The 26,362-nt window shown below is 38.7% G+C and overlaps 2 protein-coding genes across 4 annotated transcripts; one reads left to right on the forward strand and one right to left on the reverse strand.

The window, feature by feature from the left end:
- Positions 1-1,712: 1,712 nt before the first annotated feature.
- On the reverse strand, positions 1,713-13,892 carry rpap3 (RNA polymerase II associated protein 3). Of its 3 annotated transcripts, none has more exons than XM_036577087.1 (17): positions 13,775-13,892; positions 11,637-11,809; positions 11,396-11,539; positions 11,181-11,288; positions 10,095-10,222; positions 8,908-9,029; positions 8,618-8,688; positions 8,372-8,509; positions 7,735-7,862; positions 6,318-6,439; positions 5,993-6,063; positions 5,581-5,670; positions 4,593-4,819; positions 4,148-4,352; positions 3,921-4,018; positions 3,620-3,720; positions 1,713-2,230 (listed from the first exon to the last, which is right to left on the reverse strand). In XM_036577087.1, exons 2-17 carry the CDS (start codon positions 11,787-11,789, stop codon positions 2,145-2,147), a joined length of 1,992 nt encoding a protein of 663 aa, XP_036432980.1. In that variant the 5' UTR covers positions 11,790-11,809; positions 13,775-13,892; the 3' UTR covers positions 1,713-2,144. The 3 variants fall into 3 exon arrangements, with proteins under 3 accessions (XP_036432980.1, XP_036432979.1, XP_036432981.1); XM_036577086.1 differs by having other exon boundaries at positions 11,393-11,539; XM_036577088.1 differs by lacking the exon at positions 11,396-11,539.
- A 1,309-nt stretch (positions 13,893-15,201) lies between these two features.
- atp23 (ATP23 metallopeptidase and ATP synthase assembly factor homolog) lies at positions 15,202-20,712 on the forward strand. The gene is made up of 6 exons (XM_036577091.1): positions 15,202-15,549; positions 17,130-17,175; positions 17,282-17,363; positions 17,626-17,763; positions 17,869-17,952; positions 19,753-20,712. The coding sequence occupies exons 1-6, from the start codon at positions 15,399-15,401 to the stop codon at positions 19,954-19,956; spliced, it is 705 nt and encodes a 234-aa protein (XP_036432984.1). The 5' UTR covers positions 15,202-15,398; the 3' UTR covers positions 19,957-20,712.
- The last annotated feature ends 5,650 nt before the right edge of the window (positions 20,713-26,362 follow it).

Raw genomic sequence — 26,362 nt, forward strand, 5'->3', positions numbered from 1 at the left:
CTGCAGCTGTTAAGGTGGTGCAAAAGTTGCCAGGATGGTGAGACATTAGAACACTCAAAGGGACAGTTTGCCCAGTTGCACGTTGAAATCCATGTCGATGTCACCAGAGGAACATTTGACTGAACAATCATGATTTTAAGGCAAGGGGCAGAACTAGAACTTTTGCAATGGGGTGGGCAACTTTTGCAATGAGCTTTTATTGGGGTGGAACACTGCTAGAGAAAAGAAATAACAGTGTTACTGCATTAAAATGACAAAGTGATGCCTTCGTTTTTCTTTTTACATAATTAAATCTGTCCGTTATTTTTTGACATGAATAAAATCTGACAGTAAAATTGTTGCCAAAAGTAAACTGAAAGACAAATGAAGGACCACGCACACATTTACTTGCCTGTTTGTTCAGCAAATTAGCCTACTACAGCAAGATATGCCAATAATTAAATGCAGATGGGGAGACTTCATCCTCCTATCTTTCATGTTCAGAAAACAACAGCGGTATACCACATTCTTTCAGTTCATGTCTTGGCAGACAACCAGTTAACTCTGCTTGTAGGTCATATTCATAGTTTTAGCGTTTGAATTGCCTGGACTGTTCAACATGTCATGGTAAACAAAAACTTTCTTGTAATTTATGCACTCCAGCAAAAAACGGTCAGCGTTCTTTTCTTTAAAGGTACATTAATTATCTAGGACTGTTAGTGATGTTAGCCTTGATACTGACGCTCAGGAGCAAGTGTCAAAAAACCAACACACTTCATTTTGAAGCACTGTAGCGATGCTTGGTTCATTTTCCAAAATCACACGTTATCAACACAAGTGCTTTGGAAACTGAATCAGTAGCACTGCACTAGTAGCCCTGCACTGCTTCAGAAAGCTTCATTTTGCCATCACAAAGGACTCTCATGCGGCTTTTTCAGTGTCTTGTTGTCCAACTCCTTCACTCAGAGATAAACACTCCCTTTTAGTGTGTTGAGGTGTTACATGTGGTCGTGTCTAAGTAGTAGATAGGTGCATTGCATTGTGGAAGTTGTAGTCTACATAGATAAAGCCTTTAGAGACCTCAGTGGGAATAAGTAACATTTCTCAGAAAGAGGTTTTATGCCATTCTTGCATGATCTGTTGACAGAAAGTCTAACTATTTGGCCTGTCAGACTAGCAATGAATCATCCCAAACACTTTATTCGTTATTCTGGAACAATACAAAATGTTTCTGCTGTCAGCATGCCTTTGATCTTATACAGCAGGGATTTCCAAATTTTTGTGAAGTGATCTAGTTTGATCAACTGCACCAACTCCCAAACTGAACCATATATTTGCTCTCTGAGATTCCTATCTGTTCTATCCCTATATATCCAGATTTTCCTGGTCCAGAAAAGATTACAGTCATGCATAATCTGTTAGAATCAGGCAACATAACAAGGATTCTGTCTATAAATAACTAAAATGTTCATATTTACTTGCAGTTAAGAATATTATTATATTCATGGAACATTTTTTGTATTGTAAAGGATCACATTAAAAAGTACAAAGTTTCAGTGGAAAACCTAAGACACTTCCAAAGGCAAAAGAAAAAATGTGTTAAGAGGTGCTCAAATGATGCATTATTTAACACACAATTACTCTCCTACCCACTACTATCACAGTAAGATGCTAAAAGTCAGTAATCTGACTAGAGAGCACTGCGATTATTCATGACTAACTCAGACGCATACTGTAGCTGAAATTTTTTAATGACAGTTCCTTCATAAAAAAAAATAAAAATAAAATAGTCAGTGTCCAATTTATTGTTTAAAGAATCACTAATTTACTTATTCTGTGTTCTTATTTGTGAGACTTGTGAAATTATGGCAGCAACACACTCTTATGAGATACTGTACACATTTAACCACTCTCCAACCCATTCAAAGACTACATTTCAACATTTTTCATTAATCAAAATAAAGCCAGGAACAACCTGCTTTTGATTTGCTGTTAAACACCTGCTCAAAGTCACCAACCCAGCACTAGTTTGGAGATGTCGGGGCGTCAGGTCCTGAACAGCAGATACTATTGAATTAGCTGGTGTGTCTGGGAACAGAGTCTCTGCTTTTTTGAGAAACTGACCACTAATACAGAGGTGAGTCCAGTACTCCTGAAGACAGAGGTTATACTCCATATTTCTTCTTTAGAACTCGTACTGAGTCATCCTCCAGTCCCGCGTGTGAAATACATTCAAATAGCTCCTGTAATACTGGAAAAAAAAACAAGATTCAGTTTCCTCTTTCTCACTGAAATAATATACAAAATGTTAATCCAGTGATGTAGGTAAAACACTACACTGTGTAGGTAAAAACCTTAACATCATCATAGAACACAGAATCATGCCATGCATGTACCAAGTCACTGATGATCAGACAATTCGTGTGAATAAGAGTGAAGTAATTACCCTGAGGAGCAAAATAAAGAATAACTGTTTAGAGGCCAGCCTAGAGACTACTGTGGAGGCCTAGTGCTTGAGAATAACATTAGATTTAGATTAGATTTGCCTTTTTCAATTCAACGTTTCATTGGCAGAGATGAAATTGTTCAAAAAGGGCCACAAATGTTAAGTCAGAAAAAGCCTGGGATGTCCCACAAAGGGCCGACGCAGCCAGGTTTTCATTTCAACAAAGCATGAGTGATGATTCTACTTGTTTAATCAGATGGTCCCAGTCTGCAAACAACTGATCAGATGTAGGCCTGTGCCCAGTGACAGGTAATCGAGTCCCTGCAGTAACAGCCTCCAGTGAGGGTAAATACTGATGTAGCTCCAGAAAAAAAAAAATTAAAAATTGTTGATTTATTTATTTATTTTGTGCAAATCATAGCAAACCAGCAGTATTCCCACACAAACTTTTAAACGTTGGATGATGTGATACCATACATTAATACCATATTTACTGTACCCAAGATTATTGTTCATAACATAGATTGTTCTAGAAACACAGCTATACTGGTTAAACACTCTCAGTGCTGCAGGCATGCCTGTACAGAAAGCAGCCTCAATGGAAAACCATATTTTAGCACATTCTCACATCACAGCATCTAGTTTTCAGACTCCTCTGGTGAAATAACTTCAGAGAAAAAGGCAAAAGGCTAACCTTTGGTGTGAGGGACTGTCAGAATATTACAGGACATAATGATTAAACAAAGAAAACTGTAAGCTACTATAAAGAAAATAAAATATAAATTAAAAACTTATGTTGTAACTTGTAGAAATGTTTCATTTTTTGTTATAAGTAATCTTATTAAGTAAAATTATCTCACTATATTGGCTTGTTCTTTTAACATAATTAAATCTTATATTTATTTATATTATTTCTTATATATATATATATATATATATATATATATATATATATATATATATATATATATATATATATATATATAGAGAGAGAGAGAGAGAGAGAGAGATAATGTAACAGTACAATTTATTAAAACAACAAAAACATCTAGAAACAAATCAGCTATATGATAAGCTTACAACAATATCAACATGAAAAATATTACATATACTGACTAAAGATCATTTCACTTGCCAAGATACCACTTTTGCAGTGCAAAATTAAGAAATAATAAACATACAGAGAGAGCATACCTTTCTTTTCAGCGGATGACATAAACATGACAGCCATGTCAAACCTTCTCACATTCGACAAGCTTTTCAGGACAGCCAGTATGACTGACGGCTCCTCGTTTCTGCAGACAGGTGATCAAGGAAAATATTAAGAAATATTTAGACATTTGAAAAGCAATGATCACAGAAGACTTTGAATATTAGAAGAATTTACATACACAGCTCAAGCAAACTCACATAGATAACAGAGACATATATATGCAAGACTACAATATTTCTCCATGTGAGTTTGGATCAAACTTCAGACATGCACCACACTTACTTGATGTAAAAGCTTTGAAGTACTTTCAAAATCTTGTTAAGAATGTCAGGCTCCAAAGAGTTTTGGAAAATCTTTTCGTAGGCCTCCGGCTGAATTTGCTGAAATAAAACATGCAAAGACCACTATCATATTTTACCAAATTTGCAGAGAAGATTTGTAGCATTTTTCTAAATCATGTGATCAACAACCAGCAAGAAGACTTCATAATTGTAAAGTGTAGCACCCACCTTTAAATACTTGTAGCTGACCTCAAGGTGATCCCCAATCTTCCTCAGGTCTGCTTCCAGCTGAAAGCTGTTCGTGGGCGGTGGAGGAATTACTTCAGGTTGGATTGAAGAAGAGAATGTAGATAAAGTTTGCTCCATTCTACTGGTTACTTTTTCCTCTTTCTGCAATACTTTCTGTTCTCCCAAGGAATCCCCGTCAGGACCTCTGAAATGCAGCAAATAATAACCAAGTTGAATAACAATGTGTCTAATGCGGAAATGGCAACGATTGATCAAGCAACCCTACTTTACAGCTTTCCCTTTCATATGCATTTAAAACTTGAAAATGGTACATGTCAGCACATTTAAATATATTGCTGGAACAATGTACAACCTTTAAAATCAGATCTGGAAATGGCAAGGCTTTTTGGCATACTTAAAGTGATTCAATGGACCAGGCCCTTACTTGGCTGGTGGTTCTGAAGGACAGTCTGATAGCTCCTCTATCTTCTGGATCTTGGCAGAGGGGGAAGATGAGAGTGGTGAAGCCTCACCCTGTGCTGCTCTCTCTGAAAAAGAAGCTGACGTGGGCACTGGCCCAGGGCTTGCAGAGCTTCTATTGGATCTCTGTGGTTCCATTAAAGCTGTGAGCTCTCCACCAACTTCCTCTATCTCCATTCTCCTCAGTGGCTTCTGCAGTACCACAGCAGAGACAGAACAGGTTCAGACTTGCAGGACAAAACTGTGATCAATAGATTAGAACTTCTGAACTTGTGACTAGTCTGTAGTCTCTATGTCCCACCCACTATGCTTCTGGATTGGTAGTAATGTGGACCAAGCATCAAGCAAATCCAATCAAACATGCTTTTCAGTGTTTGTGAGAAACGCAGGAGTGAAACAGTACTGCCTTCACTTCCACAGTGAGAGGAAAGGTAAGAACATGTTGAGGTTGAACAAAGCAGTTGGCTAAAAGCACAATGCACTTAGTCATATAATTTTGTTCACTCTAGCCAGGCAAACGTGACTCGTGTGCGGCTCGAGCCCGGCCCGAAACTTCACATTTGTTTGGTGAGAGTGACGGTTTCTGTGCATGCGTGCAAACACAGTGTGCAGATCCATCCTGCTTCTTTAGGAGTTTGAACACGTTCACAGTATGTGTGCTCAATGACAGGTCAAGGTAATGGAGGGTGGTGGGGGGGGTTAGGTGGCATGCTATATGCTATACAAGATATTATTGGTTTGTAGAATTTTTCCCTGACGGAACCAAAGGCATTTAGAAGAGGACAAAAGTCACTACACTCTGATCAAAGACTACAGAAAACAAAATTCTTAACATGACCAAAGTCTCACAAGGTAATAACAGAGTTCTAGAAAATCTACAAAAGCTACTGAATGATGAAAAAAGCTGAATTAGTGGGGGGAAAAAAGTTTGTGATTAATTAGGATTGACTCACAGTAGATCTGAGATGTTCTGGCTTGCTGATTGGTTGAATTGCTCTTCTTTGAGTGCCATCTGCCTCCTGTAGCCCACTAGCTGTCATCTCCTAATTACAGACACACCAAGATCACAGAACTAATTGTATTTATTTATTTTTGAAAAATCATGATCTCATTGTGTGTAATAATCTAATGTGAGGAAGCTTTTAGAGGCATTTAACTCTGCAATACACCATTTTACATTCACATTTACTGTGTTTACATCTTAACTATTTAATTATGCAAAAAGTCCCCTTCATCTACAATAAATAACTGCAAGTCATTTCAAAATACTGCTTCAAAATAAACACAACCACTGTTTTTGTCAGCATTATGCATTGCTACAATAGAGTTAAAGACAAAAAGGATGACAAAATGATGAAAGGTTACCATGTTGAGCTTTTTCAGCTCGTTCATCGCCTGTTTGTTTCCTGGTTCAAGTTTCAGAACCTGCTCAAAATCTAAACATGAACAACAACAATGTGACATGCAGTACATCAACTACCATAACAGTACTGGATTTGACTGATGTTGACCCGATTTGTACCACAAGCAGTACAAATATAAGCATTTTGCAGAAAAGGTGTAACATTTGTTTTCACAGCATTAATGTTTGAGATGTATAAATTGCTCAAATGCTTGCTGTAATTACCCATTTATCTTAACAATGTTTGGCTGATCTACAGTATAACAGACAGACAGATGGAAACCAGACCTTCCTTGGCTTCAGAAAGCCTGCCCAGAGCAGCTCTGGCTGTGCCCCGTCTGGCGAAAGCTTTCGTGTAGGTGCCGTCCAGAGCAATGGCCTTAGTGCAGTCCTCTTCTGCTTCAGCATACCTGCCGAACATTCACACCACAGATGAGTCAGAAAACACCCTGACTATGAGAGTGGAGCACAGCACTTTCAAAAGATAACTCTTCTGAATTTTACACAATTCAATTGTCGAGATGTAAACAAAGTCATTTAGAGGGGACTGTTGTGAGATGGCTCACTGGCAAAAATGTATTGAGTCAGTTTTCTTTACAGTGGTGGTGATAGGAACCAGGGGTCATAATGTCAACACTAATATAGCCATTTTATTTATTAACCAAAAGTCAGCCAACCTAATGGCAAAGTAGTGGTAAATCTCAAAAGTTTTGTGTTTTCTTTGGGGACTAGTTTGTCTTAGAACACCTTGCATGTGCCTTCTCACCATAAGATTATTATGTTACATCATTGTTATAAAACAATTGGGCAATATATTCGTAACTATTTAATGTGATAACTGTGAGGGAGCTTTAAGAGGCATTAAGCATTTCTATCAGCACCACTGTGAATAATAATAAGTTTCTCTATAATGGAGCATTTCACGTTAAAACATTTTGAATGACAATTTACATCTTAACCATTTAATTATGTAGCAAATTTAAAAATAGGTGGAGTTCTTGCTATATTATGGATGAGAGCGCACTACTCTTTCTTACAGCTACTGTATGTCAAATAAAAAAGCTTTCATAAAAATCATGTGAATTCAGAGTAAACATAAAAATAAATAAGGTGAACACTTTTGAAAATGGTTCTATATCGCACCAAAAAGGTTCTTCTATTATTAAGATGTCAAGCTTGTAACAATAGAATAACCCTTTTGGGTGCTATGTAAAACTCAGGGGATAGAATATTGATATAGAAATCTTCCAGATTATACAAGATATGGATAGAAGATGTACAAGATGTCAGTCTATGTGCGTAAGTACAGATTTGCTAGATTGAAGGTGCAGAGGATCAGAGTGAGTCTAATGAGATGTGGATGAGGTGTAGATTGTCCATTGAGATGATGACTCAACGGCGCAGTGACAGGCCTATAGACCGATACACCAGCACTACTGGCTGTTCAGCAGCCTGATGGCCCAGGGGAAGAAACTGTCTCAGAACCGGCTGGTTCTGGACTTTATGCTCCTGTATCACAGAACCACTGCCTTTACTAAAGAACCCCCTGAAGAACCATATTTCTAAAATGTGTAATTCAAATGTAAAGCTGTGTTAGTGTACAAACACATACTTTCCCTACGATTACAAAGTTTGAAAAACCTTGGTACACAATTCCCAGCAATGCTGTGCACTGTCCAGATGGCTAAAGGAGATGACAACGAACCTCTCAAGTTTGAGATAAGCCATCGCTCTGTTAGCAGCAAGCAAAGCATTTGTGGTGTCTGCCTCCATTCCTTTAGTGTAGCACTCCACAGCTGCCTCATACTTTCCCTCTTTGAAGTAAGCGTTTCCCTACAAAAGACAAACAACAGCACAAATCCACATTTGACCAACACCAGGGTGACGTATGAGGCACAGCTCAATTTATGAAAAGCAGCAATGCTGTGTATTGGAGTAATTTTAAAAATAAGATAAAAACAGGATTTTTTTAGAAGGCTGTTGCTGATAGGTCAGAAGCCTAGCCCTGACTTTTCCAAGAGCAAAAATCCCTAACTTGCCCTGAAACAGGTCAGGTGAACAGCTGAAGCTGCTATGGTAATGTAGCCCAATACAAAGTGATCCACCATATTAAGAGAGAAAATCTAGAGTTAGATCAAACTAAGCTTTAAGTTAGCTGGCTAAGCAAGTAACCCTGCTTTGTGAGACAGGCCACAGCTCCGTGTTTGCTAACAGAGAGTTTGATATGGGTATGTTTTTGCAAATACAGTTTATCAATGCAGTATCAAAACCAGGCCTACCATTTGTAGAGATTAGTGACTGAAGCTTTCTGCATGTGCAGGTGAAACCAAGGATGAACTCACCCTGTCTTTCTGCACTACAGCCTCCTGCCTTCTCTGCTGTTCCTCCTCAATCTGCTTTGATTTTGCTTCCTCAGCAGGCCTGACTTCTGCCAGATTCTTCTCCACCTTATCTTCAGTCTGCCTTTGGGATGCTAAAGCCTGACAGGAAGAGCACAGAACAGAGTAACAGCTCAGTCAGTAATCTTTATCCAAACCATTAATGGCAAAAATACAAGAAGAAGCAACATGAGGAAGGAATTTACCAACCTGGTTCAGCTTCTTTATCTCATTTTGAGCATCCAGGTTTTCAGGGTCCAACTTCAAAACCATTTCATAATCTTGAAGAAAAAGTGCAAAGAGGTAAAATAGAAGATTAAAATTGAATGAATCAGGAAGGAGACTGTTTTTCAACTTACAATTTAATGCAGCACAAAAAGCCTCTTGAATCAATGTATGATTCAGTGTATGATTCAGTATGATTCAGTGTGCCACACTTACGACAAGAAAAGGACACTTTAGTTCAGTTCAAACTGATGGTCATAGCTAAAGGACTTTACCTTCTAGAGCACCTTGATGGTTTTTAAGGGCAAAACGAGCAGCTCCTCTTCGAGCATAAGCTTTAATGTATTTGCTGTCCAGTGCTATAGCCAGGTTGCAGTCAGACTCCGCAACAGCATACCTACAATATGCACATCAGTGTAGCTTACTGAGAGAAATATATGCAGGAAGCATCAGCAAATCAAGACAAATCAACCAATATTACACAAAGAATATAGCAGGGATGAAATGCATTGTATTGTACTATATCACAGCATATCATGTTGTTTTGTATCACTGTGTTGTGATAGATCAGCACACTATAAAGCAAAGCTTTTAGGGATGCATCAAAATTTCGCCCACCAAAACATTTTGGCCAAAAATTGTCAAAAGTGATACTTTCAAGCAAAAGGGCAAGTAGGCTGAAGATTTTGCCCAAAACAAAAAAAATAAATAAATAAATAAAGGATTAAATAGGACTGCAATGTAGAGTCAAAATTTTAAATTTAGTACATTAATTGAATGATCACGAAATCAAGGAACAGTGATAAAAACCACAGTTTTACTTCTTCCTTCTTTGATCAGTGCAGACTCGTTCAAATAGCTTGAGGAGCATAAGACAAACAGTGAAAAATCTCAGTTGTGTGGAAATATTGCATGATTTCTATGAAAGATGTTGGACAAGCAATTTATAATCAACGTTCATGTCACGTATCAAGAAAGGGTAAAATAACCAAGAACTTGTTTAATACCTGAAAACACAACATTCCGCTCGATAAAAAGAATACTGTCGAACAAGAGAAGGGGGAAAGACCCCGCAGCACAATGATCTGTCGATGTGCCGAAAAGGCACCCTCTGTAGTCTACATACTGTTATTATTTTAGTATGTTTACCTAAACTTTTTAAATTATCAGCTCAGGTTTGTCCTATTGAACAGAGATTTTATTAATAATAATAGTGTATTTTTATTACCTTGTAATTTGTTTAGTACGTCAAAGGCATACTAGTAAATACAGTAATTTTATAAGGTTGAATACTCTAATAAACTTAAAATGGCAACATTAACATATTAATGTAAGACACATTTTAGCTATTCCTTATTTGTGCAGTATCAAAAAAGTGTACTGAATCGAGACACAACTGCATCGTATCGACCTGAATACTGAATTTTGTGAATCGTTATGGAGAATTTGAAGAGGGTCTTACTTCTTAAGTCTAAAGAAGCAGGCTGCTCGGTTTGTGGGCAGAATGGGGTTGTACGGGTCAGCACTCATTCCTCTGGTATAGCATTCAATGGCATCGTCATACTTTCCATCTTTAAAGAACTGGTTACCCTGAAATATCAGAGGAAACAGCCACTCTAAATATAGATTACAGTAATCAACATACACTATATAGCCAAATACCTCTCCTAATTATCGAGTTCAGGTGTTTCAGACACACCCATACGGGTGCGACGTACAAGTGTCCTCATCTTTGGCCATATAGTGTATAAACAACAGCAGTAAAGCATTGAACACTGTACTATGTAACTTCTTGATCTCTCAGGAGAGAATGTTCAAGTCTGTAATATAACTTTTTTTTGCTTTCGCAATAAGAAAGAATACAGGTTCTTGTGAGTGCTATTTGTGAATTTTAGGAAAGAAACTGCACTAGAGGTCTGAACAAGTCAGGTTTACCCAGATGGATCTCACGTGATCTGCAAAATAATTTGCAGGGGGGATTTACTTTTGTGACCTTGCAGTCATAACCAGCAAACAGCCAAGAGGTTGCTTGGATTGGCTGCTTGTGGAAGCGGATAGGTGGGTAACAAATAAACAAATAAAAGTGTGTCACACAGAAAATAGGTTAATAATTATTACATGATACTTGATATTACTTAAATGAAGAAATATAACAAGAAGAAATTGTTGCTGTGTTGACAATTTCCCAAAGTTTCCAAGGTTTCCTGTAGGCCTTCATGCTTTCTAGTGATAAACAATTAGACCTTGAGGTGGAAAAGGTTGAGAGCCTTGGTGTAGCCAATCTACACCAGTGAAGCGAAAAAGACTATAGAGCAAGCAGGGTGAGTGTGGGCAGGTATCATATATGGTTTAAGCAGGTGCATATGGGCAAGAATGGCACTAGATTTTGTAGGTGCGTTATGTGGTTGAAGGTGCCACACCCATGTAGACCTCTAACATGCATCTTTCTTTAATAATTTAGACAATTCGGTGCTGTTGTTCTGATCATTTAAAATCTTTGACTGTGGTTTTACAAAAAACGTAATAATTCATCACAAAGGATTCTTACTTTTTCCTTCTCTCTCATGGCTAAGTCTCTGTCCACCTGCACCTCCTCTAAGTCAGAGCCATTCGATTCTGGACTTTCTTCTTTGTCCACTGACTCAAGGGCCTTCTCCTGTATCAGAACAAAGAAAACAGTCATAAAATCAACAATAACAACAACCCAAATTCCATGTTCTCAGATTGAAGCGTAATGAGCTGCAAAGAAAAGAGCACTACCACATCAAATTTGTCCCAGGACTGATAATCATAAGACTTGATTCTCTGTGCTGGCTTCTGCTCCTCTTGGCCACTCTTGTTAGGGACTTTGCTTTTGACTCTTCGTTTCTTCTTGTAATTCTTGTTTCTTACAGGTGGGAGACTTCGCTATGGTATATAAAAGAACCTTCAGAAAAAGCTTCCAACCACTTTGACCGTGTTAGAAGACCTTAGACAGCAGAACACAAGAAGATGAGTAACACACCAGAGGTTCTGTCAGGTTTCCTGCACGAAGCTGTTCATCTTTCTGTTTTATGTCTGTCTCCCAACTATCAAGCTCCTTCATGAAGTTCTGGAGATCCTCCGCATTCTGACGCATCTGCATTTGCAGTTCAATGGCTTTATTGCCCCCTGACATGCTCACGTTTTTCTCTTAATCTGAAACGGGACAATTCAGAAAGAACAAATGACACAAAAAGCTTTAGTAGCAAAACATATGTGAAGACAAACTACATGGCCAAATATATGTGGGCACTCCTTCTAATTAGCGGATTTGGTTGTATTGGTCTCATCCTATGCTAACAGGTGCATACAGTCATGCAATCTCCATAACTCAACATGGCACTGTTACTGTGAAGAGGAAACATCTAAGAGTAACAACAGCTCAGCTGTGAATCAGAAGGCCACACAAGCTCACAGAATGGGACTGTGTTGAAGCTCTCAACAGTGGAAACACGTTCACCGCAGTGATGAATTCACCATCTGACAGTGTGACAGATGAATCTCGGTTTGGCAGATGCTGAGAGAACGCTCACTGCCTGAATTTACATTACCAACTCTCTTCAGCTAGCTCTGTTTTGGTTTAGCAACTAGAATAACTGTTTTCTGATGAGCTACATTTTAAACTGTCTAAACTGCATGGCTAAATTACACTTAAACGGTTGTCAGCGTTGTTTCGGTGCTACTATTTGTTTTATCTTTAAAGCAGAAATTATTTGAATAAAATTGTAAAGTTCTGTTACAAGCCACCTTCAAAATAGTACTGACTGGACTGGACTGATTAATCAGTTTTTAAATATTCATTAACTGCAGCCCTATTTAATATACACATGCATGTTAAGTATAATATTTAAATATGAGTGGCTATAAAGACTTACTTGTGTACACAACTAACATTTATGAATAAACATAAACCAACCAGCCACATCATTAGGTACCTTCTTGGATCTACACTCATTGCCCATTTTATCAGCTCCAGCTATCATACAGATGCACTTCATAGTTCTACAATTACAGACTGTAGTCCATCTGTTTCTCTACATACTTTATTATGTTCTTCAGAGATCAGGACCACCACAGAGCAGGTACTATTTGGGTGGTGGATCATTCTCAGCACTGCAGTGACACTGATATGGAGTTCGTGTGTCAGTGTGTGTTGTGCTGTTACAAGTTTCTAAACACTGTGTCCACTCACTGCCCACTCTATTAGACATGCCTACCTTGCTGGTCCACCTTATAGATGTGAAGTCAGAAACAGTAGCCTACTTGTTGCTGCACATTTTGTTTTGTGTTGTTCATACTCCAGTCCTTCATCAGTGGTCACAGGATGCTGCCAAGATACTGTTGGCTGGATATTTTTGGTTGGTGGACTATTCTCAGTCCAGCAGTGACTCTGTGGTGTTTAAAAACTCCAGCAGCACTGCTGTGTCTGATCCACTCAGACCAGCACAACACACACTAACACACCATCAGCATGTCAGTGTCACTGCAGTGCTGAGAATGATACAGTGCTCAGATAATACCTGCTCTGTGGTGGTCCTGTGGGGTCCTGACCACTGAAGAACGGGATGAAAAGGGCCTAACAAAGTATACAGAGGAACAGACGGACAACAGTCTGTAACTGTAGAACTACAAAGTGCTCCTGTTCGGTAAGGGGAGATGATAAATGTGTAAAAACAGTGTTGTACTTAACGAAGTGTCCGGTCGGTGTGTGTATCCGACAGAAGATAAATAAATGTGAAACAAAAAGCCTCAGCTCTGCTCTTATTCTTCTTTCTGCTCTACACTGTGGGGGGTGAGTCTCTGAGTTATCTAGAAGCTTCTCTGCAGGCGGCGGAGACCATGAAGAAACAAAGAAAGCCTTAAACCGAGCAAATAAATGGCCTAATAACGACAAAGTCACATATTATTACTCACTTAAACAAATAATTAAATCAATAGTTTGTAACCGATGCGGCTCTCTAGGCAGTTTCGGCGGTTCAGGAGTGAACGAGCCGATTCTTCACATGTGATGGAGAAAACGAAACGAAATAGTAAAACACTAAGAACACACTAACATACGAACAGAGCAGTAACGCTGCTGTCAAACTCGCCGCTACATAATAAAACAGATGTTTAACTTACACTTTAATCAGCACAACTCAGGACTCGTGTTGACGGAATCTGTTTGGGTTCGGCGCCATGACAGCCAAGTACCAGCAGCCTTTGCGCTTCAACCTGAACAAAGATGTTCGTGAAAAGCACCGAGATGATGCAAAAACGAGGACGCGGAACGAGAAGCACAACCGAGCGCGCGAACCGAGTTCTGGTGAACTAACAGCGCACGGGCAGCGGCGGACCGAGTTAGAACCAGTTCGAATCGGAGCGCAGCCTTGAGCCTCGTCTAAGAGTCGATTCCACAGAATGATTTAGATTCCAAAAGCCAAAACGTAGAGAAGGACAAAAAAAGAGCACAATACTAATTGAAGGGTTTCGTTCATAAATGCCTTTCAGACCACTTACAGTTTTTTTCTTTTATTTTTTCTTCACGTTGTAGGGTGATGTAAATACTCTATTATGATAAATATCACCTTTATTAGACAAATAAATGTTTTTTTTTCTATTAACAACAGTTGTTTTTTGTTTAAAAAAATGTAGAATTGCTACAAATAGATATAGAGCATTTTGGAATATAAATCTTCAATTATATTTAACCTTAGCGAGGCCATTTGAGGAGCTAAAGCTACCTAAATTTACTTGATCCCTCCTCTGTCCTACAGCTGGTTTTGGCGCTGACACTGCTGTCTGATTGTGAGCCAATTTTTCGCTAAAAAATGTACATTTTAACTTGTTTTTCTCTCGTGTCTGTCGTCTTTCTACAACACACCACAGTTCATTTTACAGAATGTCACTCTGTGCGCGCGCGGCTGCAGACTAACACGTAGAGGAGAATCACCGCTCTGTAATGTCTTCCGGGTTTCTCCAACGTTAGAGGGCGCGCTCGAGCGAGTCCAAAATGAATGGGTTAAGATGGAGCATTCGAGCAAAATCATAGTTTATAAATGCTTAAACATGTTTAATATAAAATAATACATTCATTTTCTAAACACAGAACAGTATTAAATATTTTAAAACCGTTGTTATATCTTGAGTGCTTTTGAACTTGAGTTACAGAAGTTAAACATGGCGCCTCATGTACGTTCATAACTGCTGCCTAAAACCCGTTTGCTGTAGAAAAAAAATGTACAGGTTAGTTTTCTTTGTTTTGTTTTTTTTGTTTTTTTTTAGAGAAAAACATCCCTGTGGCTGTGTGGAATCGAGTCCAACACTTTAGAGTAGATTCTCGACTCTCGAATGGAATCGGGGAATCGATTCTTTTAGGGATCGACTCACAGCCCTACGTTCCGCGTTCCTCGACTATTCTAGATAACATAGCCACGTGGATCCACATGCTGGTCGGCTCGGCCTGTATATTCAGTGAGGCCATGAGCTACAGATCAGGCGAAGCCCAGCAGGCTGGTCTCCTCAGCACGAGTTCTCTGGTCTCACCCCCGCATTCTCCACGGCTTTTTTAAAAATGGCGACCACTTGAACCTCTCGTGTTAAGGCTCTGTGGCCTCCCCTCCCCCTCCCTCTCCGTGGATCATCACCTTTTACCTTTAACCACATGACCAACAGAACCGAAAATGACCCCTTCTGTATGTGTGTCCAGGCTCATATCTGAGAGCTGAGCAGTTCATGTCGTCGTGTGGACACATCAGATGGATTAATGGATCAGACTAAAGAACAAGACGAGGATTACGGCTACAACCTGTTCCCGGAGAGAAAGAAGAGCAAATACAAGAAAGGCTCCATCGGAGAGAGTCTGTTCACTTTCAACCACAAATGTCAGGTCATGCTGCAGTTCGCAATCGAGACAAGTACGTTATTTATCTCAGAGCTGTGCTCACAGTCACTGTCCCTGACCGCGCCCTGAGACCCTGAGACCAGCCCTGTTGGTCAGATCAGCTCAGCGCTGTCTAACACAGCCCGATCTAACGCCGTGACTGAATCAAACAAACATGCGTGCTCGTTTAGTAACGTGAGCGCGTTTGAGTTACGCTGCACACGATCAAGTGCGCTGACGTTTAATATAAACAAAGAGTCTGATGGCCTGTTTTGATCTGGACCCCTACAGTACAGCTAGAACCATTAAGGTTAAAACTGGAACAGAAAGACCTTCGATCCCACATTGCAGCTCCAGAGAGGTCATAATGATGCTGCATCTGTTCTTTAAGAATGATTGAATTTCTCTCTAGAGACAGTTGTGCATAAGCTTTCAGAGAAGGACTGATGATGCTTTTAAGACACAGAATGGTACTATATCCACATATTGTTTTTTCCACACTTATTTTTCAGTAAAGCGAAACAGATGATCTGGAGATCAGTTCTTAGATATGCTGTTGCGCTTTGGCAGCAACAGTAGTGGCTGCACTTTTGAAAAATGCAGCAAATGCAGTATTTCCTGTATAAACGGTGTGGTAACCTCCCAACTCATAAACAGCATTAGGTGACAAATAGCTGTTTCGTATGGACAGGTCACTGTTCCCTGCCTTACAGTGTGGCTTTTGATTAAAAGTTCTGACAGGCCAGGAAGTGTATAACATTACAGATGTTTTACTTGCAATATCTAGAACTCAGATCCTGGAGTACCACCCTGTTCTACACATTGTACTCTTTTCCCTGTTCTGACTCATGATTCAACCTATCAGCTAACTAACAAGTGCAATGTGTCGAAGTGTGTCACCCTTACCAAGTGTCCAAAAGCACAGTACGTAAGGCCACATTAAACTCACACTTGGTTGTGCTTGTACACTTTTAATAAGCTCAGAAATACATCACCTTAGTGTGCATCTAGACAAAACCAAAACCTGCAAGTAGGGCTGAACAATTTGGAGAAGACCTATAATTGTGATTTACTGACCAGTATTGTGATAGTGGATTAAAGTGTAAGGCCCAGGCCTCTTAGTTTGGCCAAGAAGACCAGCACATCCATTTTTTGGCTTGAGGATTGAATATGGCATAATGTGAGGTAGTTGTGGGTGTTTGGCTGTTTCTGATTGGGTCTAACTCATCTACAGGCAGTTCACAAGCTCCATGTTATTAGGATCATTTTCCCCACATGTAGGCTGTAAATAAAACTGCAGCTCTTATGATTTGGAAAATCCAAATTTTGATTTCAATATAAAATGGGATTGATCTTTCAGCTGCAACTGCAAGTGTGAACTGTTAGGGGCTGTTACATAACACTTAAATGTGCAGGACAGGTGGCTTCCAGCATGACGGTGAAGAACCACTGGGCTTATGGCGTAACGCTTCTTGTTGCTGAATGTGGTTCACTACAGCATTCTCTAATCCAGTCAGCAAGGTGTGACTGAATGAAAAAATGTCCAGGTAAATAAACATCACGTGTCTAAAATGCAAACCTGTAACCAGGTCTTTCTGCTTCTTCCTCTTTTAGGTCCATATGCAAAACTTCTCCTTGGAGCTATGAAGAATTCAGGCTGGTAATGTACACTTATTGCCCTCATTGACTGCTTCAGTCGTCTGTCATTAGACATCTGAATTTTGAGTGGTATGTCACTAACAATATCTTGATTCTTATCTCCTTAGTACAGTCTACAAAGACAGGCATTTCTCCTGTGAAGACTGTGATGGAACTGTCAGTGGTGGCTTTGATGCTACAACATCTCAGGTAGGAGTTGTGTCATGCCTAATGTGAATGTCAGTTTCAGTGTCTGTAAACGTGGACTTATGGTCATTTTCTTTAGTTCAGTCATGATCATGTGCATGCATGAGGGCAAGTAGCCCTCAGTGATAAATAAAGAACTGTGAATAAGTTTATGTTTACATTTCTCCCAGAAATATTGCATATTTGTGTCATTATATAATGCATATTATTGCATAATGTTAAATGAGAGAGGTTTCCTGCAAAAAACTGTGGGTATCTTTTGCAGATTGTGTTATGTCAAAACAACATTCACCAGCAGGCTCATATGAACAGAGTGGTCACACATGAGCTCATTCATGCCTTTGACCACTGCCGTGCACATGTCGACTGGTTCAATAACTTCAAGCACTTGGCCTGCTCAGAGGTGAGAGGGGATGCTGCAGTTATGGTCTTTGACTGTCATTTGCCTAAGACATTCTCTTAAGCTGCAGCGGCACTTTATCCAAATACTTATCATGTTTTCCTTTAGATTCGTGCAGCTAATCTGAGTGGAGATTGCTCCTTCACCAACGAACTGTCCAGGTTTAATTTTGGCCTCAAACAGCACCATCAGGTAAAGTGTTTACATGTAAATTACTTATGTTGAAATGCTTATAAAGTTGATTTAGTATATCTTCGGATGGCCAAAAATCATTAAAGAGAGCCTTATCCTCAGTTTTTCTTTTATTTTGTTAATTTCCCCAAGGTTCACTCGACATTTGTGTTGTTTTACCCAAAACTGTAATCATTAGTTTTTTACATGACCATTTTCCAAATTCTTTTTATCCCTTAGAATTAAAAGGCTATTTTTGTTACTCTGCCTTTAAGACTGATGTAAATGGCTTCTGTTCTGATTTGCAATCCCGTATTGTGCTTCATCCAAAAACCACTCTAGACTGAAACACTCCTTAACACTTAAGCATGAATAGGCGGAACTAAACTGCTGTAGGTGAATTCAAAACAAGCTGATTTTACTGCTTTGATTTATAGACTTTTATCTAACTTTATATCATCACTGTCCAAAAAAAAACTATGTATTTCCATTTTTTTTTTCATTTTTCTATTTCATCTGAGCAGAGCAGTTGTCTGTTACATTGCATGAACATTTAATAATGATTGAATTAATAGAAATGTTCAAAAGTAGCATGGAGTAAAGCTCTTTTCTTTAACTTACATTAAAAGTTAAGAATGTCTTCTGTAAACTTACCATTTTGCACCTGTTTTTTTGGACAGCGATGATATACCATATGTTACTACAAACACTGTATTAAAAAAAGCTACACATTCAGATTTTCACAATACGGGACACAAGACATATCAAAACAAGACATATCAAAACAAACCTCTGGCTTAACCTTCAGATGCCTCTGTGACATGGGATGTTTTAATGCATTGCTTATGCAAGTGTGAGTTTACCCATGACCTGTATACATGCAAAAATATGTATATTCAATTAACTGAAAATAACAAATTTTTTGTTCCTTATGTGGACTAAATGATACATATGATACTAAGATTTTCTGAGGTTTAATAAAGCGTACTGGCTACAGTAAATCTAGGTAAATAAGACTAATGTACTTTCTTTATAATAAAAGTGCAGTAAGTCCGTGTTCTTTAAGTACAAGTTCATTATTTCATTTTATGCTACACAAAATCTAAGTAAACAGGACTAATAATGCTCTCTTTATAATGAATCCTGCCGTTGGTCAGTGTTCCACAAGCACTGACGATATCCACGATACACTCAGCAAAGTACATTGTTTTGTATTGTCACCTAATTTAGCACGATAATGATAAACATCATCATGTTGCTCGACTCTAACTATACATAAATATCGCAAATGCAGTAAGCAACATGGTCATGAAGAGAGACATGAGACCGATAACAATCTTCCATCTGAAAACTTTTTATCTACTCTTTCTCTCTATGGGCTTCCATACATGTTTAAACAAGTGAGTTATAAGCTTGGAATAAAATGTAAAAATTGTGTAGAAACAACATTAATGAGTTATAAATTATGAATATATTACAAAGCGTGGAATGCATCAAGGGAGCAACTGTACTGTCATTATACATATCTGCCATTCTGCTGCAGGCCCCACTATCTTAAGTTGCCTTGCACTTTTTACACTACTGTAACTCCTCCTGACTGTATGTTCAGAAGAACTGTATAATAAGTTAATTTTTTAATAATAATATCAAATGTGACTAATGGGGTGGTGACACGTTGTGCATCACTTCCAATTCATTGTTAATCTACATTTTGAATGCAAACAGCAGGGAGCGAGCTGACCACTTTCCCTCTTCATATAGATGACCACCATGTAGTACATGAGCAACAAAATATCATGCATCTCCCCTTACCTCCTGCAGGAGTGTGTGCGGGGCCGTGCTCTGCGCTCCATCCTCGCCGTGCGGAAGGTGAGCAGAGAGGAGGCGGAGAAAGTCGTGGACGAAGTGTTTGACAGCTGCTTCAATGACCACACCCCATTTGGCCGCATCCCGCACAGCAAGAAGGACGCCAAGTTTGCCTACAGGGATTTTGAAAACAGGGATCGATACTATGCAAACCTATAACAGTTAAACCGTCCTGCGAGAAACAGTACACAAAGGCATTCAGCTTTCCCTAAAGGTGCTGAAACAGTAAAATAAGCTCCATCATAGCAGTTGCTGTATCTCTCGACACTAGCGCTGGCACAGTCATCCTCCAGTGTGAACAAAGGGACAGAACGTCGGTAGCTCAGTATCTTCATAAGACACCACTGAGGCGTCCCATGTTATAATATTCATGATCCACATTTGTATTTTCTTTGTGGTTGTTTCTTATATTATACTGAAAAAGGAGAACTTCATAACAATGTATGATGGAACGTTGTGTTTTTTTATTAAGGAAATGGTCCAGAATGTGTTTCACACAGTCATTTTAATTAGATTCTTCAAGCATCAATATGGTATAAATATATGGTATTAAGTTACGGCTGATTAATGAGTGAAAACAGTATAAGACATCAGCCTTTTTCATAAAATTCCGTAAAATACTTGCCGTGCTTTTTGTTTTCACGAAGGGCAAGTACATGTATACTCATTGACTTCACTTGCTATGACGAACCAGGGCGGACACCAGTGTGAGAGATGTGAACAGAGTAGACAGACTGAAGGAGAAGCTTGGGAAGTGGAAGTGGAAGTGGGAGTGACTATCAGGGATTTTGCAGCTGCTGTGATCAATGCCATGTGGACCACTGCATCCACTGCTGTGACTGAACTATAACTGAATATTTCACAGTGTTGTTTTGTGCCAGAATAAAGAAAAAACATACCTGATTATTATGAAAACTTGTGCTCTGTGTATTTTCTACTACAGCACTGTACTCAGTGACATTACTTCTGGAGGGATGGGGACAGTTGACAATCGCGTGGATGCTCATGGTGCTGGGGGTGCGACTAGGTCCCCCGCTATTGGGCCCCTCAAATAGATACTGATACACCTGTATCTGTACACCAATGACTCACAGAAACATTCAATTACTTAACAACATACCTCCCTAGTTTATGTCTATCTCGAGATGCATCTCATCCATGGTGACCATTTTCAAACAGGTTCTTAATGACCTGCAACATGATCAGTTCATTATGTATAATTCTAAAATCTTAAATACATAGTCTAACATAAACATTTGGGTTAATGTTAGTGAGTTAAGTGGCATTCCTTGAGAGCATCGGGTTGTTTAAGACTTGGTGTCCAAGCAAATTATATTGTCTTTTTTTTATTCATTCAAAATAATTTTTGTAATGGAGGGCCATTTTTTGCACTATGGTCTATACAATCCTAGTTACAACACTAACTGGCCTGTCTGTAAAAGTTAAAGGGATTTGTAAAGTCTTGACTAGAATGAGTAAGATAATTGTAGCGCTGTGGGAAGCCACGAGGGGGCAGCACTTACCTAGAAATAATAGTTTAGGGATTTTCACCATTTACTTTTTTTTCTTAGGGATAAACTCTATTAATGAAGGACTTTAAATTTATTATTATTATTATTATTATTATTGTTGTTGTATAATTAATGTCTGATTATTGGATATTTACAATTGTTTTAGGGCATTTGATGATTATAAGTGATTGTTTAAAGACTGTAACAATTACTAAGATGCATCAACATCATCTATGGATATCTTCCCTTTGCCTGCTAGGCCTGCATTGTTGCGTTCTTTAGCTCTAACTTGTAAAATGAATGTTCTATCAACCTAAACAAGGTGTGTAACCAGTAAAATATGGCCTGTGCAAAAGTTATGGTGCATTTTATATTTTCTGTTTTATATGTTAAACTAAACCAAAATTATGCACTAAAAATTGCAGGAAAATGTCATGTCTTTTGACTTTACAGTGGGGTTCAAAAGTCCGAGACAACATTGAAAATCTGGGATTTTTTCATTTAAACTTGGAAATAACAAAGTTTTAGAATTTTAAAAAAGTTACAAGAAGTAAAATGAAGAAATACTGCAGATTCTGCATGATTTCTCTATCACTATTCAAGTTTTAGCAAATTTGTGACATCCACCATGTAAAGGCCTTTGTTCAAAATGGTCAGATTTGTTTTAGTCTTATCTCTTCCACTGAAGCTCAAGTTTAGACGACTCTCACATATGTCTGTTCTGCTCATCCATGGTTTTTGGAAAGTAGAATTTTTTTAATATTTAAATTAGTTTTAGAATTTTTAAGTATTTGATACAGTAGCTAGATAGAGTGCATGTTCATTAAAGCAAAGGGGGGATCTACTGTATCAAATACTTAAAAATTCTGAAAATTAATTTAAATATTAAAAAAAATTCTACTTTCCACTTGCTGTGCTGATATAATTTGTAATAAAAACATTCTCAACACAGCAGTGACATTGACGTAGCAGTGAGTGTGGTGCTGGTACCATGGCTAACAACTGTGCATGCAAACTGCACAAACAAAAGGGACCTAAAAGGTAGCCGTTTCCAATAAAGTGGCCAGTGAGTGTAGGCCTGCAAAATGAGCCATTGTACTCTATGTAACAACAGGTAAAACAAACATTTTAAGGTCTAATTTGAACAGTCAGCTTCCTAGTGATTTATTAATTAATTATCTATTTACACTCTAACAAACAACATGAAGGTCAAACAAAGCTCAGCCTACCATGCTGTAAAGATGATAGATCATAGCTCATTGTTCTTCCATGCATCTCAATTATATTAAACATTGTCAGCATTCACAACACAGTAATTAATATTTTCAGACATGGTGTGAATACTCACTCTGCTAATGATATGTGTGGTATTAATTAAACGATTAGCATAGTGAGCACTGGACTCATCCTGGGGGAGAAGAGCTATGTTCTCCGTTTGCCAGTTGCATGTTTGTTAATGAAGCCCCCTGTCATAGTAACCTTGACCAACTTTTCTCCCTGCTCATATAATTCATCTGATTTATTATGAAATTGATAGCCGCTCTGCTAAAAACAGTAATGTAAAAACAGCCTGTGTCAATATAAGGGACAGAAAACTTTGAGGCATTTGAGGCTATCCTACATGCTTAAAGATATTTTTTTTTTTTAGCAAAGACGGTGGTTCAATATAGAACCATGAACACACAAAGAACCATTTTCATGCTTAAAAGGTTCTTTACATTGTGAAATTGTTCTTCAGATTGATGGAGAATGTGTTGTATATGGTTCCATATATGTTTCTTCTATTGTTACAAGCTTGAGATCATAACAATAGCAGAACCATTTTTGGTGCTGTATAGAACCCTTTTCAAAAAGGTTCTCTACACTCTTTAAAAAGATGGTTCTTCAAAGGTTCTTTAGTAGTCCTATATAGAACCATGAATACACAAAAAACCCTTTGCATGGTTAAATGGTTCTTTGAATTGTGAAATAGTTCTTCAGTTTAATGGAGAATGTGCTGTAGATGGCTTTACATAGAACCTTTTTAAAAAGGCTTCTATATAGCACCAAAAAGGGTTCTTCTATTGGTTTGATGTCAAGCTTGTAACAATAGAGGAACCCTTTTTGGTGCTATATCCATCTATCCATCTACAGCATATCTCTCCATCAATCTGAAGAACACTTTCCCAGTGCAAAGAACCCTGTAATCATGTGAATATGGATCAGTAAAACACAGAACTTTTGTCCTGATTCCTGGAGTCCCCAAGGTGAAAATACTCCTACAGTCACAAATGTTAAAGGACAATTCCATAGATTATTTCAAACTTCATGCATAATTCAAGCATTAAGATGTGAACAAAGTCATTAAGAGTGGTCTGATGTGAAATGTGCTGTTCTAAAGAAATTTACTGAGATCACAGCAGTGGCGATAGGAACCAGACCTCTAATGCAGGGGCCACTAGACTTATTCACAAAGGGCCAGTGTGGCTGCAGGTTTCCATTCAAATCAACCAGAAGCCACACCTGATTCCACTTGTTTAATCAGTAGGTCTCAGTATTCAAACAGTTGATTAGTTATATTGAGGAGCTCCTGCAGCCACACCGACCCTCTGCAGATAAGAATGGTGACCCAGGCTCTAAAAGCTACTTCAGAGAAACTTATTACTTTAAATGGTTGCGAATTAGTTGCCTAATGCCTGAGATGTTTTACATTTGAGATATAATGTTTTAGGAAGTTTTATTAAAAATACATTTATGGCAAAGAGATGCATGCAGGGCATTGTAAGGGAAAATCATCCCCAAAGAAAACTTATTTTTCATTTCATTTGTCTTTAAAATAAATAAATAAAACAGATCACAATTTGTGGTGGCCTGTAACACTTCACCACCAATTCCATTTGTTTTTCTTCTTGATGTCTTTTTCACCCTCCTGAACTTTGTGTCTGGGTCACTTGCTGTTAGAGGTGTTGCAGCATGTAAAGCTGGTAAAAATAGACTTGCAAACATGAAGTCAGAATACACTGTCACTCCAGCGGTTTGCCCTGCACTAGATAACTAGCATACCATACTGCTATCAGAATCAACTAACATAATACTGGAGAAGGTTAGTTAGCATTTACTTTAAAGAAATTATGATTTACTGAAATCACTGCAATTGACATAGACAGCTATAATATTATTATATGAGGCTATCTAACAATAGCTAAAGGTTACTCCTATGTAGTAGTGTTCCCCTTTACCTTTGGTCTTCAGAGCTGCATAAACTGTGCTGGCTCTAGTTAATAAGTGACATAAGCAGTTGATTAGGGCCCTGTGGCCACCAGGGGGCCTCCTAACAATTTCTGGGTTACTACTGCACCATTATGTTGTCTAAGATGCTCAAATGAGGGAGGGAGCATCTTGTTAATCACCTCTCAAAATAAATGGAAAACAAAAATCTAATATGAAAAAAAAAGCTAAAAGATATTTTGGTATTAACATTCTTGAAACCGTTGTATACAACAAACCCCAGGATGACTGCAGTGTGGGTGCTAGAACCGTCTCGCCTAGCAGCAACTAGCATGCCACGTTTAGTCACACATTTTAGGTCACTCATTTTACCCATTCCAACACTCGAATAGTAAGTGATGCCAGAAATAGTGGTCTGCCTGATTTATACCACGCTCACAGTCTTGCAACATATGACTCACTGAAATATGCAATATATGAGGGGGTGAGTAGTGTAGCTAATAATCTGGTAACTCTGGTATAAACTAATATTTATTAGAATTATTAGATGTAATCTCAGAACTGTATTCAAGGATGGAGTTGATACCAGCACTGATGGTCCTTGTGCTAAAGATTATTTCTAAGATATAACAGCTCACACTGGTCCAAAAATGGCCAGAGGTACCAAAAAGGAAGGGACAATTGGCATCCCTTATGAGCGAAATTAAGCTAACCTCTGCCTCTCTCTGGTAGTGAGAGTGACTCTCCTGCCGGCTGGATTTGTCACGCCTCATGCTCGCTGGCCTCAGGCATATCAGGGGACATGAACCCGAACGACTTGAGCTGAGAAAATTAGCCTCTCCAGCAAGGACGGCATACTACCAAAAAAAAAAAAAGGACCAGAGGGTTTTGGAGCTCCTTTGTCTCTTACCCAGTGGTCCCAATCACAGATCTCAATGCACTGTGATAAGTGAAATGAGGAGATTCTCTCTTCACACATCAGTGGATAAGGAGGATGTAACCGTAACTATACACACCGTCTTTGGCATGGTTGCCTTTTAAGGCCTATGACCTCCTTCACACAGACCTTGTCTGTACATTCTAACCTAGTTTTTGATCATACAGTAGCAACAGAACATGATACACTCAACTTTTACGCTGTTGTAAGTGAGGCCAGTGACACCCTGGATCTGCAATTTGCATGTACGTTAACCTCAGTGGGTCTGAAATCCGCAGGGGGTTCATTAGCGGGGATGGTGCCCTTCTTTTGCTTCCCACAGTCCAGCTTTTTGACCTCCCCTCACATCCAACGCTGCGTCTCGGTCTCATTAGCCGCAGAGATGGGAGTTGCAGGCAGCCTGGAGTCAACAGTGCACAGCTTTTGTTGTTCCTAATCAGCCTTTATATCAAAGGCTTTGTTGCCAAGGGCTTTGAGCAATTAAAAGTCACCAAGAGCAAACACATAACGAACACACTAATGACTTTATACTCGGGTGGAGGAAAAAGTAACACTTGGACTCTTCGTTCGCCTCAGTTTTATGTCCATCACAATCTGTTTCCTTTCGTTCAGTGACATCTTTTTTAAATATGAAACAGCTTATTAAAATAATTGACCGATAACAATTGTGTAATGGTTGATGTACATGATTATCACTTTGAATACTTATTATCTCAATTACTCTGATGGAGAACAACACTGCTCGAAAGAGGTCAGTGTAAAGGCATTTCTTTTAACATCTGGCTTTGCTCTGGACTCCATGTTTGCTGTAAGTGAACCTAGCACTTTGTTTGCTATTGTTAATAGATTTAACTGTGGTCTTGGCATATGATGAGAATATTATCATGCTATGTTCTGAAGTGTAAAGGTG

This window comes from Colossoma macropomum, unplaced genomic scaffold, assembly GCF_904425465.1.
Source record: "Colossoma macropomum unplaced genomic scaffold, Colossoma_macropomum, whole genome shotgun sequence".
Classification (NCBI taxonomy): Eukaryota; Metazoa; Chordata; class Actinopteri; order Characiformes; family Serrasalmidae; genus Colossoma; species Colossoma macropomum.

Coding starts and splice junctions, on each gene's coding strand:
- rpap3 (XM_036577086.1), bottom strand. CDS start 11,789: ATGTCAGGGGGCAATAAAGCCATTGAACTGCAAATGCAGATGCGTCAG. Junction 11,540..11,636: donor GAAACCTGACAGAACCTCTG/GTGTGTTACTCA, acceptor TATATACCATAG/CGAAGTCTCCCACCTGTAAG. Junction 2,231..3,619: donor GTCATCCGCTGAAAAGAAAG/GTATGCTCTCTC, acceptor TTTTTTTTCCAG/TATTACAGGAGCTATTTGAA.
- atp23 (XM_036577091.1), top strand. CDS start 15,399: ATGGATCAGACTAAAGAACAAGACGAGGATTACGGCTACAACCTGTTC. Junction 15,550..17,129: donor GCAGTTCGCAATCGAGACAA/GTACGTTATTTA, acceptor TTCCTCTTTTAG/GTCCATATGCAAAACTTCTC. Junction 17,176..17,281: donor GCTATGAAGAATTCAGGCTG/GTAATGTACACT, acceptor TTATCTCCTTAG/TACAGTCTACAAAGACAGGC.